Source organism: Myotis yumanensis, unplaced genomic scaffold (assembly GCF_028538775.1).
Source record: "Myotis yumanensis isolate MYYU_CA2020_CCGP unplaced genomic scaffold, mMyoYum1.0.hap1 SCAF_3, whole genome shotgun sequence".
NCBI classification, from domain to species: Eukaryota; Metazoa; Chordata; class Mammalia; order Chiroptera; family Vespertilionidae; genus Myotis; species Myotis yumanensis.
Window position 1 is genome coordinate 86499010 of NW_027223754.1, and position 15226 is coordinate 86514235.

At 38.9% G+C, this 15226-nt stretch overlaps 1 protein-coding gene and 1 long non-coding RNA gene across 2 annotated transcripts in view; both read left to right on the forward strand.

Moving 5' to 3' along the window:
* The first annotated feature begins 2311 nt into the window (after positions 1 to 2311).
* Positions 2312 to 15226, forward strand: part of ITM2B (integral membrane protein 2B) — a 31002-nt gene continuing 18087 nt past the window's right edge. Inside the window, exon 1 of the mRNA XM_070409048.1 lies at positions 2312 to 2522. Within this exon, the coding sequence (XP_070265149.1) occupies positions 2406 to 2522 (117 nt within the window). The 5' untranslated portion in view covers positions 2312 to 2405. The remainder of the gene's footprint in view (positions 2523 to 15226) is intronic.
* Positions 2608 to 7635, forward strand: LOC139006625 (uncharacterized). Its single transcript, XR_011470776.1, has 2 exons — positions 2608 to 3045; positions 4198 to 7635. It is a non-coding gene; the product is annotated as an uncharacterized lncRNA (long non-coding RNA).

Here is a 15226-nt window from a genome sequence, read left to right on the forward strand (position 1 = left end):
CCTCCAACAGTAATGCTTTGGGTTAAAAGAGAAGCACATTTCAAAGGGCATATTCAGTAATGTTGTTTCACTAAGCGCCTCATATTTGCAAAAATGTTTTTCTAATCATCCTGCTAAAACTGAAGGAGGTATGGGGATAGAACCTGAAAAAAGAAATCCCTGTGCAAGCATATCACACAAATCTGAGTGATCTAATATTCTTGAATTTATTTGGCTGGCTCTATTTTGTCCTCCCCCCAGGTTAGGTAGAAAAACAAACATGAAAATCAAGATGAAATGTAAAGCTACCATCACTTTAAAAATAGTCTTCTTACTTTGTCAAAATCAATGTGAAAAAAAGGAAAACAAAGAACTTCTAAAACTCTCTTACATTCAATAGTTAATGACTATGTTTTTAACTTTCTTTTGTTGAGTCATCAACTCTCCTTCCCCCACTCCTTAGTTTCCAGGGTCAACGAGCAACATTTTCTAAATCACGGGACTGGATTTGCTATGTTTGGTCTTGAGCCAGTTTCTTTATTATCTCTGCTGTTGTACACTACAGTTTTGTAGACACACCAAATAAAATGAAGAAACAAAACCAGGAGATTATTCCCAGACTGTTTGCCGACTGTCAACTGTTACTAGTACACAAAATTTCAAACTGTTGATAGACAAAACAATGAATGGTCCTTTATTCCTGAATCTTTTAGAATAGAAACCAGGAGTGGGGGGGAGTAAGAACGGGAGGTTGTGATTTCCTTTTCTGTCAAACTCCTTTGTTCCTCCTTTGCCTCAGTTTCCTAATTTGTTGAATAGTGTAGTTCAGAATTTTGTTTTCTTCCCTAATTCTACCTAGTGCAAAATGCCTTGAGTATTTTTTGCATCATTCCATCACAACAAAAAGAGAATCAGGAAGGCTATATGTATATTCATTTATAACCTTCCAGATCTTGCTTCCAGCATTCCTCAGTCTTCAATTGTAGTGGCCCAGGAAATCTATGAAACCATGTCAGTTCACAGTCAACCCCACAGAGTTGATTCCTAGACAAGTGTTTCAATACGTTGCTCTAAGTCATATGGCCAGTTAGGGTCAGAATTCACGAGAACTAAAACCCAACTCTTCCTATACTCCATTGAACACTGAAATCATTTTCACTGGAAATTCAGAATGCCTAAGCAGACTCAAGGTCTGGACTGGGTTTCTACCTCAATCCAGGATGACTCTTGGACGTATATGATCAGAAAGATTCTGAGATCTTGGGCTGTTTCTCTGGGATTGATGGTCTGATTCTATGGAGTTTAAGAAACCCGAGCCCTCCTTGAGCAGGACCTACTTTCTTCGTGGTTGACCCAGGGCAGAGCTGACACAGCTGAAACATTTTAGAGCACACCCACATCTCTGGTTGAACCAGAACAGAGTGGGTGGGAGAAGGGCCATCTGTTGACACGGTCATTAATCCAATAACAGTGCTGGCCAGTATCCTCTCTCGAATTAGTTCTAAGTAAAATTTCTTCAAAATGTAATTTTGTTTTATCCTTAAAATCCCCCCCCCCCCCCAAAAAAAACTACTAAAGACTCATCATCATCATCATCATGGAGTACCTTGCCTCGAATCACAAATCAGACCAGTATGCATGTGGGTTTTGTCCAAGTCTGCATAAGAGTGGAACATTTTGTTTTCGGAATGTGAGAAGTATGAAATACAAAGCTGCCAAAAGGCTTCCTCTGAATTGCTCTGGGACTAGGCAGGGCAGGCATTAACTTTCCCAGGGAAGGGAGAAGACCAGGCAAGTCTGAGTCAGGTAACGCCCTTGGGTGAGGTCTGAGAAAGATAAAGAATTCAGATCCCAAAGATAGAGCCCATTAAACATTCCTGCGCCCCACCGAGTGGTTCCACAATAAAGTGAGAACATGCACGCCCCAACATTTCACGGCCTTTGGACTCGCAGGGGGGGCAGCAGGCAAGGAAGGGTCGGCCTGGTGCTGCCAGAGGTTAAACATTTGTACGCCGAGAAGCCAGGAAAGTACACCTGATTCTCTACAGAACTGTAGCACTGCGTCTGGGAAACCTGTTGGGAGCGAATTCAGAACTAGAAAATCCAGGTCCGCACCCAGGAGCGCCCCTCCCTTCATTCCCGGATCACGCGTGGGGTCCTGCGGGCGGGCGCGGGCAGGGCCTGGCTCCCCGCGGGGTCGGCCCCTCGGCCCCGCCCACTTCCCAACCAGCCCCGCCCCCGCCCCGCCCAGGCCCCGCCCCCGCCCGGGGCTGCGCGAGCCGACTCCGCCCTCGCCCGGGAGCTGCGGGGCTGCGGGAGCGCTGCCGCAGTAGCCGCCTGCCCGCTGCCGAGCCGCCCGTGCCGCTCAGCTCCGAAAGCCGCGCCTCAAGCCCGCCGCCGCCCTCCGTGGGCACCCCGGCCCCGCCATGGTGAAGGTGACGTTCAACTCGGCTCTGGCCCAGAAGGAGGCCAAGAAGGACGAACCCAAGAGCAGCGAGGAGGCGCTCATCATCCCCCCCGACGCCGTCGCGGTGGACTGCAAGGTCCGAGGGCGGAGGGCCGGGCGGGCCGGGCCGGGCTGGGCCGGTGAGCTGCGCGGGGCGCGGGCGCGGGCGCGGGGCCGAGGGAGCCGGGCTCCCCCTGCTTCTCGGGCTGCGCCCCTTGCTTGTCTGGCCGCAGCTTCTTTGTAAGAAAGTGCGTGTGCAGGAAGCCGTGCCTGACGCGGGGCGGGGGGCTTGGGGGGCCTGGAGAGAGAAGGATGGAAGAAGAACTGTGCCGAGCTCGCGGCCGTCGGTGCAGTCGGGGGCCGGGACCGGGTTCCTGCGACCCGGAGGCCAGCGGCGACCAGCAAAGCCTCACAAACAACTCCGGAGTTTGGCACTTCCTCCCGGTGTGAGTGATGTGCCTAAAATGGCTGACATCACAGCCAGCCCAAAGCTCTGCTGCTGCCTACTTTCGCTTCGAGGCTGAACAGCACTTGGACTAAGTCCACCCACTGGAAGCCTCGTAATTTTAAAAGCATTTTCTTCTTTGCCTGCTTTCCCCACGGCCCTTCGCTATTGGCAGGTGAACTCCAGGATGGGGTCGGGAGAGGGAGCGAGCGGGGCGGGCGCGGGGGGACAGCCAAGTGAAGGTGCGCAGGGCAGCTTCTGGCTGCAGGTTTTATAACTAAAATATTGCAGCTAAAGATCAGTAATTACTATGTAGATGGGAGTGTAAAACCGACAGTTGGCTTTTATAGGACCCTTTAGGCTAAGTGAAACTAAATGTAGCAAACTTGTCCTACGTCCCTTATAAAGTGTTCCTTTAATTTTACAAAACCCCTCTTTTAGTTCTAAGTAAAACCAGGAGTGAAATCGTAATTGTGCTCATTTTAGTTAGCATTTTTCAAGACTTACTATCACTAGGATAAACTCAGTTTTAACTTTAAAAAAAAACTCAGTTTGTAGGCAGGCATGCGTAATACGCGTTATTTTTTATATAGTCTACTGAAAATTGTTACTGAAAAATAGCACTAATACACTATAAAAATGTTTGAGAATTTAATGTTAATCTGGATGTAGAAATGTTAGCCTGTACTTATTTTTGGAAATGTTCTAGTTAAAAACACAAAGGTCAGGGTTGATTTTAAATGTCTGCCTTGCCTTGAAATAGGAACAGTGAATTTATTCCCGAAGGATTAAGTTTGCATATTGTATTGTTTTTCTGAATCCATTGCATACAGGCTTGGTCTTACAAGAAAATGTTTGGAATGCACAGACCATAATTCCAGTAGCAAATTATCTTAGCTCTATATTTAAGTAACATTCAGTGTACCTGAAATAGATTGATAGTCAAATGCCCAGTCACAGCAATCTCAAATACATATATATAGATAGGTTTTAATTCTATTATATGTCTTTTTAAATCGTATAAACAAGTATGATTCCTCCCATTAAAAAGGGGGGAGGGGAGCATCAGATGATGTCACTTCAGACAGCTTTGCTCTGTTCCCCGTAGTGAAGAAGATTTGAAGCTGCACAGAAATCAGAACAAATTTGCTGGGCAGCTTTAAATCCAACTTTTGACATTTACTGCCATTTCTGAAATGTTGACCCTGTTTTTAGATCCTCAGAATTTCTAACTATTTCACCATATTCACATTTTTTTGGTTATAGCAGCTATAAAAAAGTAACCATTCATAGCTCTGTGCTTTGTTTTCCATTTCTATTTCCTCAGATCCCCATATCCAAAGAAAAAATACTGGAACTAAGCTGTGAGGGCTAGAGTCTTCCTTTGTGACCACACAGCAGTTATGGATGAATGGACAGATACAAAATGACTAATTCTTTTTCTGGCTATAAGCTCAAAGATTTCTTCAGCGAGTGATAAAATACTGCTGTACATGAAAAATAGAATCCTTACAATCAGCTAGTCACTTAATGATAAATGGAAAACGTATTTTATAACACACATTTGTGAAAGAACTGTCTCTTCATCTTAGAGCTTGGGCAGTGATTACATAATGTTCTCTGGCTCCTTGGGGTGACTATACAGTAACTACCTAGTTTGACTGCCTGGATTCTGCACAGAATCACCCTTCTGGGGGCTTTCCTTTTGTGGTTGGTTGAGAGGATCAAGTAAAGCTAGTTATGGACCAGAACTCCTGAACAAGAATTGGTATTACCTTTAACCCTCCTAAAACAGAGTATCCTAAAAAACAGCGTTTCTCAAAATGTACTCTTTTTTTTATTATTATTAAATATTTTTATTGATTTCAGAGAGGAAAGGGGAGGGAGAGAGAGAGAGAGAAATATCCATGAGGAGAGAGAATCATGGATCGGCTGCCTCCTGCATGTCCCCTACTGGGGATCGAGCCCGCAACCCGGGCATGTGCCCTTGAGCGGAATCGAGGGCCGGGACCCTTCGGTCTGCAGGCCGACGCTCTATCCAGTGAGCCACACCGGCTGAGGCTCAAAATGTACTCTTAAGGGGCACTTGCTCTCATATCATCTGGGACTCTGATTTGAAAATACAGATTCTACTACCTTATGCTTCAAGAATTCCATCACTCCGGTCAGCTGGCTTATGTAATACGCATTCCAGTACTTTTATACTGCTCTTATCTTTTGCTGTTTCTTTAGCTCTTTTCTCACTTTAGGGTGAGAACCCACTGGAAGCAGTTTTATTGCCCCATTTTTCAATCTTGTCTTTTTAGTAACTTAATTCCAATAGCCATGTCTGTTGATTATTTTTATCTCAACAAGCTTTGCTATTTTTTATTCTTTTCCTACATTTCCCCTTAACTATTTTCACCTTCCTCCACCTGTCCCAATCAGCACAAAACTCTTAGATGTGTAGAAACACCAAAAAGTACTACCTATGTTTTGTATACCAGGTGAATTTGAAATTAAATGCATGTTTTATGTTACAGGCAAAAATTATGTTTGTGTCTGTAACTTTGAACTTTGCAAAATCGTTTGTTATAGATGTGCAAATGTCAAAGAAAATACTTATGTACTGAGTCAGATATCTCAGTTAAGTCGTTACTTAACTGTTTGGACTTGGGTTTAAGATTCTAGTAAGATAACAGGGTAGGGCCAAATGGTTTGTAAGGACTCTTCCAGTTTTAAAATTCTATGAAGAGGCTAGGACTATATAATTATATTTGGCAGAAATTAAATTGTTTTCATTGTGAAAAATAACTACCTCCTCACCCTAACCAGACTGTTATCCTTCCTGTATTTTGCATGTTATGTTCCTTCCTCATATTAAGTAGCAGTAGGTCAAAGAGAAAGGAGATGAATAGAGAGAGGTATTATGTAATAAATCAAATATTCATTTTGGGTTATGTCAGTGTAGAACGGGTGGGGGACATTTTTTCTGCCAAGGGCAATTTGGATATTTATAATATCATTCACGGGCCATACAAAATTATCAACTTAAAAACTAGCCTGCTATATTTGGGCACACATTTAATTAGCTCACCCCTAGTGCCTAGGCAAGGCCAGACCAAATGATTTCACAGGCCTTATATGTCCCATGGGCCCGGACATACCCACTCCGGCTGTAGAACAATAGTTGTCAACAACTCATTTTGTTGTAATGCATAATTATGAAACACCTTGCTCAGTGTCCAACCTGGTAAAGGCTAACGTTTGCTTCAGAGATATTCCATACGGCATGCATTTTGCTGATAAATCATATTACCTCTTCTTGTACATTGGAGTTGTAGACATTCTTAAAAGGGAGATTTTTTTTTTTAAATCCTCACCAGAGGATATTTTTCCATTGATTTTTTAGAGAGAGTGGAAGAGAGAGAAATATCGATGTGAGAAACACATCAATTGGTTGCCTCCTGCACGAGCCCCAAACAGGGCCCAGGGTGGGGAGGAGCCTGTAATCTGGGTATGTGCCCTTGACCAGAATTGAACCCAGGATCTTTGGTCCAGAGGCCTATGCTCTATCCACTGAGCCAAACTGGCTAGGGCAAATGGGAGATGTTTATCAAAGTAAAGTGTTTGTGTGGGGGAGAAGATGGGGTAGGATGGAAGCTTGAGAAAAAGTGAAATACTAACCCAGTAAGGTCTAAGTTACCCATCAGAAAATGGCTATTTGGGCCCTTATTCTTGACACTTACTGGCATTTCCTATTTGCATTAAACCAAGCTAGAGGGTTTTATAATTTAGTTTTTTTGGTGGTGGTCTTTGTTTTTCTGATTTTTTTTTGGTGGTTGTGGGGGGCAGAGGAAAGAAGGAACAAAATATGTGATGACATTTACTGAAATGTGTTGATCTTCACAGAGGGGATTGGGAGCTTGGTTCTCCTTGACAAGTGCATATCATTACCTAGTGTTTGTAAACATCAGTCTGTAAAAGCTTTGCAGGCATTACATTTGGTTCTCCATGAGGGTATTGATATGTGAAGTGAAGGTTTAGTACTGGGAGATAGATTATTTGCTCTGTGCATGCCAAGTGACTTGGCAACACATGCCCCATCGGATGCTGCTGCTGCAGAGCGTGGACCAGGTTGCATATTATACAGTTGGAGGACAAGTTACCTGCTTGGGGTATTCCCAGTGTCATCTTAAACATATTTTCTCCTGACTAGACAAGCAGGTATACTATCCTTGGCAAAATCATACACTTTTAAGACATTGTGGAATTCAACTCTCATGTAAGAAAGAGGTTTAAGTGTGTAGAAGTATTTTTGAACAGAAATACCTCTTGGAACACACAGTTACAAGCCTTTTTAAGTTGATTTAGAATTTATCTTAAGAGGTTTTCTTTATGTATTGCTGAAGTTTGACTTGCTTTTAATGTACATTGAAAATGTTATAAGTAGTAATTGTGGGACATTTTCTTTCTCTTAGTGCTATCGAATCGTAACTTAAATAACTGAGGTGTCCATTTGAAAGGCATGCTGTTTTTTCAACAGGAAATACTTTCTGAATTCACATTATAACTAATGGTACTTGGACTGCTTTGTCTATCTTTGTTATCAGTAGAGGATGATCCAGGAAAAATTTCTCCTCCGATACATTGATGAATTTATTCTCCTAAACTTTTTGGCACTTTTTATTACTGCTCAGACTGAAGAAGTTAAGGACTTTGCCCTCGAAGATCTTCTTCAGGCCACAACTGCTGTCTGTTAAATAAAGGATTTGACAATTTTGAATTTCTGAATGAGGTTGTTGTTTATACGTTGTAGAAAATAGTAATACTGCAGCTATATTTTCAAGAAGCTTATATTATGTGTGAAGAGTTATTTTCTTGGCTCTGTTTTGTTCTTTGTACAAAGCTTAACAATGAGAATCATTTACAGGGTAGACTGCTGAAAGTTGAAAATTGGAAATTATGTTAGAGATATGACCCTAAGAAAAATCATTGAAAAAATATGTAATTGTGATTATCCTCTTTAATCAGTATTTATGATACATATTCTTAACTGCTTTTAGGAAACCTACAATAAAATTGTACTTTCTAACAATTGCATGAATAAAATTATTTGAAACAATTGAAGACTTTTTGTGCTCTTAAATTGAGTAGAGGTAAAACTAACTTTTAGGGAGCATTTCTATATTCTACCATTTGGGAGGAAATCAAGAATATTCTTAAGCAGAAGAATTTCAGTTGTGAGTTACAGAAATGAGGAAATTACTCTTTATGATAGAGGGATATTCTAATTTTTCATTTTTTTTTTTTTTTACCTTAATGCTGATAAGTTTCCAGCAGTAATTTTATGACTTAGAGCTAATGAAAATATATCAAGAAAAATTAATGTTGAAGTTAAAACACTAACATTTTGAAGTTAAATATCTTGGAAACTTATTTGGGAAATTAATACTAAGTATGGTGTTATATATATATTTAATACTTTGAGGTTTTGAATATTTGCATAAGCCTTTTTTGGCATAGCTTTGATGGATTTTTGTATTTTTGAATGTTTAACTTTTAATGCCAAAATTATTTTAAGAAACTTAAGTCTATGTTTTGCAGAATGAGTTAAAAATAGGTTAAATCTTGAATTTATTTTTTTCTTTAAATATGATTATAATGTTTAAAATTATCTATACTAATAAAAGGGTAATATGCTAATTAGACTGGGTTGACTGGACATCTTCTGGTTGTCCGGTCCTCCTTCCAGACAAAACCATGGTGGCAGGGGCCGAGGCAGAGGCGGTTAGGGGCATTCAGGCTGGCAGGGGAGCAGTTAGGGGCGATCAGGCTGGCAAGGGAGAGCAGTTAGGAGTGATCAGGCTGGCAGGGGAGGGTGGTGAGGGGCGATCAGGCAGGGAGGCAGAGGTGGTTAGGGGTGATCAGACAGGCAGGCAGGTGATTGGTTGGAGCCAGTGGTCCCAGATTTCAAGAGGGATGTCCGACTGCCTGTTTAGGCCCCACAGGGATTGGGCCTAAACCGGCAGTCAGACATCCCCCGGATTGGAGAGGGTGCAGGCCAGGCTGAGGGGACCCCCTCCACCACCCCCTCTTCCATGAATTTCGTGCTCCGGGCCTCTAGTTTAATATAAGAGCCAAAAATATGACATCCAAAAGAAGACCCATCTTTATGCTGGGAAAAATGATTTTAAGAGCTAGTTGATTTAAGATATGCATTTCATAATATTTTGTTAGCCAACCTTTTTCTAGTATTTCTGTTCTGCTGTATATACTACTCCATCAGATTTTGTAGGAAAAAAATCATTTTTTTCTTGCTTTCATTTTAATGCTAGAAAAATTTTTCCCAGGCCTATCAGTTTCAGCTAGTGTAATGCTAGTCATATTAAGCAAAAAGGGCAAACTCCATGCCTCCTGGGCCCAAGAAAATGAATTAGCAAAGCTGGGCTCTTTGCATATTAAACAAGTTAGAATATTGTTCATTTTCAATATGGATTCAGTGTTGCTCAACCCTCTAATTTTTAAGCACTAGAATCAGGGTTTTTATTTGAAATATGATTGTTAAATATTAACTAATTCATACAAGCATTTTAAGCAAAAAGACACTAGAGGCCTGACATGGACAACTGTTTTAGTTTCCTTTGTAGTGAAGAGCCGTGCTGATAAATTATGGTCGATGGGCCCAAATATAGTCTGCTGCTACCAATTTTTATATGGCACATGAGCTAAGAATGATTTTTACATTTTTAAATGGTTGGGGGAAGAATCAAAAGAATATTTTTTCTTTTTTGCCCCAGTCCCCTCAAGCAGAAGAGAGGTACAGTTCAGGACAATATTGTCAAGACTTTATGTTTCAGAGTATAAATCCTGCCTTTACCACTGTGATACTTTGGTAAGTTATTTCAACCCTGTCTCAGTTTCTCCATCAGCAAAATAGGGAATATGATCATCTAAAAGCTTATCACAATGCTGTAACAGAGTAAGACACCATAGATACTAGCCGCTATTATTGTAATTACTACTATTAGAGTTATTACAACTCTAACTTTGTTACAGGGTTTGCCATTCAAACAGTTTCATGATGCGAGACAAATGTATCTATCCAGTTTTCCTTTTTGCTTTTGATTCAGCTTTGCAGATGTCACTGGTTTTAAGTAAGCTTACCTTAAATATTTTTAGAAGTAACAGACTTCAAGAAATAAATTAAGTAAAGCCGTTATTAATTTTTTGCTTTTATAGATTAATGCCTCAAACCTAAAGCCATTTTCAGATACTGTTAGGTCCTACTGGCAAATGATAATACTGTAACCTGTATGTTAATTTGGGCAAGTCAGAAATCCTCCCAAGCTTGTGTCCTCATTTGTAAAATACAGTTGGTGGTACCAACCTTGCATAGTGTTGTGAAAACAACACTCTGTTGAAACTGTCAAGTGTTAGTGCTTTTGCCCATTTTATTCCCTTTATTCTTGCTTTGTAATATTACTCTCCCTCACATGTCAATTATATAACAACTAGAGGCCTGGTGCATGAAATTTGTGCACTGGGCAGCGTGGGGGCGGGGAGGGCATCCCTCAGCCCAGCCTGTGCCCTCTCGCAATCCGGGAGCCCTCGGGGGATGTCTGACTGACAGCTTAGGCCAAGCGGGCCTAAACCATCAGTCGGACATCCTTAGTGCTGCTGTGGAGGCAGGAGAGGCTCCAGCCACAGCCGCTGCGCTCGCCAGCTGTGAGCCTGGCTTCTGGCTGAGCGGTGCTGCCCCTGTGGGAGTGCACTGACCACCAGGAGGCAGCTCCTACGTTGAGCGTCTGCCCCCTGGTGGTCAGTGTGATGACTAGTCGTTCTGATGTTCAGTTGATTTGCATATTAGCCTTTTATTATATAGGATATTCTTGCTATTTCACACACAGGCCTCCACCAACTGGAGAGGATGCATTCCTACAACATAAAAACTCTTTAGCAAAGCAAATTTCAACCAGTGTGTCATGAGAATTTTTAAAACATACAATACCTGACTATTTAGTCAGGGGAACCGACCCCTTTTCACTTAGATTGTAAAAAAAAAAAAAAATGACAGCCAATACAATAACCGTCTGGTGTGAATGACTCAAAATTATATTTATTTTTGTCAGATTGGCAAAAAATATAATACATTTTTTGGTGTGCATAGAATTTTAGTAGTTTATGTGTTCCATGAAATGAAAAAGGTTAAAAAATTGCTTTAGCATTTAGAAGCTAAGTAACATTCTTTTCTATTTTTGCAGCATTCTTTACTTAGCTTAATAGAAGGCAGCTGGATTCTCATATCAGCTTCTGCAGCCGGCCTGTTGTACTATTATCCACTTAGCTTTTGGAAAACTCCACTGTACGCTAGTCTGAGAATAATGAAGAAAACATTGTCTTAGTTTTATTATAGGAATAGTTCTAACAGGTGGGTCCTCTTAAAGGGTGTTCCTGGACCACATTTGGAGAGCTTCTCTAAATATTTGAATATACTGCTGTTTCATTGTTTCTGGGGGTTTTTTCTATTTTTTGTTTTTTGCAATATGTATTGCCTACTGTCTTCCTAATAATAAAAAAGTGAATATTTAGCTTTTTCTATATATTTTTACATATTGCACATAATCTATTTTCCTGGTATAGTTATAGTAATTTCTGGTTAAATTTATATTCTTTGTTTTTATAATTGACATAAACATTATTTACATCTGAGTAGTATAAAATGACTTTGTACTACCTTTCTCATACAAAACCTTTTTATTATTTGATAATTGCTCCTTAGACTGAGAGGGAGAATTGCTTATTTTTCTATGTACTTATTGCTGATTCATCTTCAGACTCTCTGACAGTAGTATAATTGCTTTTCTGTATGTACAGACTTATCAGGTAGCTTGATCATGTTTCCTGTTTTCTTGATGATAGTCCACTTGTTATTCTTCAGTGTTATCATCTAGACTGGTTACGCTCCAACCATGTTGCTATGCAGATGTCCTGAGGGTAATTGCTATCCTGGATTTGAATGAACTTTGCCTCCATCCCATGTTGGATCGATAGTTTTATGAATCTGAGATCAATATTTTTGAAACCATGCATGTCTGAGAATCTTGATCCTCACATTTAATTAATAAATCATTTGGGTATAAAATTCTAGGTTAGTAATTTTTCACTCCAGCATTTTGTTATCTTCTGGTCTGATGCCATTCTGATTCCTGGTTCTTTGTACATGGCCAATTTTGCTTCACTTTTTTCCTCTAGAAGCTTCAGATGTTTTTCCTTGTGCTTTCAACTTTCAAATTTTTATTGACATAGTTTGCTGTCATTCATTTTTATTCTTTTGTTTATTCTTTTTACTATTACTCTGTCCAGCTTTCAGGAAGACGTAAAGATAGACATTTAACTGAAAATCAATAGGACTTTGAATTTTGCTATCTTGATAGCTTTTTAAAGATCTATTAGAATATGTCTTAAACATTAAAAATGGACTTAATGATAATTAATAATAGATAATGGAAACCAGCTGCATTATTAGCACTAGTTTAAGGTCAGACAGGATTGCCTGGAGAGAGAGATATATAAGGCATTTTCTGGTTTTCCTCTTTAAAGCTCCAAAACTGTCTCCTTTAGAGCAACAACTCATCACCAACTTTGTGGTTTTGCCTTGTGGCTTTATCACTCTTAACTTTACTTAGGTTTTGTTTTGTACTTACTATCTTTTTCATTTATTTTGACATGCTTATATAAGCTGTTGTGCCTGAATTATTTTTCTTTATTGTTTTTTGCTTCTGTGCATATGATTTTAATACATTTTTATTACTATGCTTTGATGAACAGTAGATAAAAATCTGGCACAGCACTTATTATATGTGTGGTTTAATTGAGGTAAACCCATTATGATGCAGAATTTTGTAGAAACTCGGGCTCTGTTTTTGTTGTTGTTGGCTATGAGTATTATCCAGTTGTGACATCATGTCACTTTACCTATTACCAGAATTAATTTGCCTGAGTTGTTAGTCAGGTGGTTGACCTAATATCTTCATGCTTCCTCTTCCCTAAGATGCACATGGAGTCAGATGATATTTAGGCCTTATTAGTTCTGTGATAATACACAAATAATTTTACTTAACTTTTCTGGCTTCCATTATATTTATAAATATAATATAAAATGATGTATTGGACTAAAAGGCCTTTTCATGGTCCTTCCACATGGAAGCTTTTCTTTCTGAGAATTAAACTGATCATATATTCAGAGGCACCTATTGCATGGCCAGACACTAGACTAGGAATTTTTAAGTTACTGAGCGGCCCCAACGTTTGAGAAGCACTTAGTGTAGCTGAGATAGACTAACCAATTATGTAAACCAAATTAATCACAACCTACTTAAATGTCTGTATCTGCTTTCACAAGAAAACAACACCCTGGGATCCAAGAGCTAGAAGACTGGTGGAATGATGGAACAAGATCAAATGACTACTGAGTATTTATTGTAGATGCATTTGATACTTAGGCATAGGGTTCAAAGCACTTTTAATTTAATTTTATTTTATGTGTTAATTCTCAAACCAGGATATTTTTTTTCCCATTGATTTTTAGAGAGAGTGGAAGTAGCAAGGGAGGGAGGGAGAGAGAAACAGAGGAAGAGAAGAAGAGAAACAGAAAAGAAGAAACAACAATGTGAGAGAGACATATGGATTGGTTGCCCCTGCACACACCCAGACCAGGGCTGGGGGTCCAGCCTGCAACCCAGATGCTTGCCCTTGACCAGGAATGGAACCCACAGGGTGACACTCTAACCACTGAGCCAGGGCTCAAAGTACTTTTTACATTTCACTCTATAGAGATAAATATCCCCCATCTCAAGAAGTGGATTTATTTTTATGGTAGTCATGTATTAACTTTGAAATTTTTCAACTTGGTCGGAAGATACAAGTTTCCATTTAAATTATTTTATGCTTTTAATAGAATATAATAGGAATTTTCTTATAAAAAATTCTGCATTTTAAATGGAATTATTCATATTTGAATATGAATGTGTAATTCTCTTGTTGAGTAACATTAAGATCCAAGGTTTAAACAAAAATGAGTCTAGAACAGGTTTGCTTTTCACCCTCTAATCTTTACACTTAATGTTATAATGAATTATAGAAATTATTATTCCTATCATACCTAAAATTTTCAGGAAGACAGTTGACATTCTTATTAGGAACAATATGAACTCATGATTTAGCCAGTGGCAGAAGAAACCTATTTTGACCAATTTATCTATTCCTGGTAAAGGCTACAATTTACAATAATTAGCATATGTAATACCATTGTTTATAAATCTGCCTGTAAGTGCTGATCTAGACTTTTCTTTTGACTAACCATTGCCTTTCAATCTCACCAATATGAATTTTATATATACAAAAAAGAATAAAAGATTTTTAAGGTACATATTCATATATTAATATTCTGCTTTGTTCCTAATGATATAAAAGTGAGTGAGTTATGATCTAGCACTAAAAGCATTTACAGCCTGATTTTTTATTTCTGACCTATTTTCTAAACATAGACCTGTGCTGATTATATAGAATGCCAATATGTGGTTCAGATTTTATAGATTTCTTAAAATAGTTAGATTGTGACACAATGGCTTTAAATTTTAATTTCTTTTTGTGCCTGTATTGCTGCTTGTATATTGTAGGATTTTTTTAACAGTAAAGGATGTTCGTTAATGAGAAATGTTTTGTAGACATTGTAATTTTAGATAAATTTCTCATTTTTAAATCTCCCCCTATTCCAAGTACAGAATAGTATAATAACTCTATTCATGTAATGATAATCACTTGAAAAACTGCTTTCTTTTGCTATGTCAGACACAGCATTTCCCATGTGGACTTTTGTCACCATAGCTGAGATTGTAGCAATCTTGTTTGAAAAGTCAAATACTGATTTAAATGAATAAGAAAATGCAAACAAACGTTTGCTGTCTTTATAGCTTAAAAATAAAAAATTGGAGCAATCTCTGACATAACTTTTGTGGGTCTAAGATTATAGTTAGGAGAGCATTTTGGAATTTTTAAAGTAGATTTTAAATGATAACCAAGGTTTTTGTTTGTTTATTTTAAAATTCTTACTGGAATGGAAAGGGATTTAATTTTGTTGTCCAGTAATGTAAGTCTTTTTTCAATTGGCCTTTTCAATTGTAGATTGCTTTTTTTTTTTTTTGTAGATTGCTTTTTATTTGCTTTAACTAACCTTAGTAGATTTTTATTTTAGCTTATCTCTCTCAGCAAAATCAGCTGGTGAAGGAAGTGACAGCTATCATTTATTAAGCACTTCGTATTTACTATGTACCCAACAATGATTTAAATGCTTCATATATTTTTTCATTTAATCC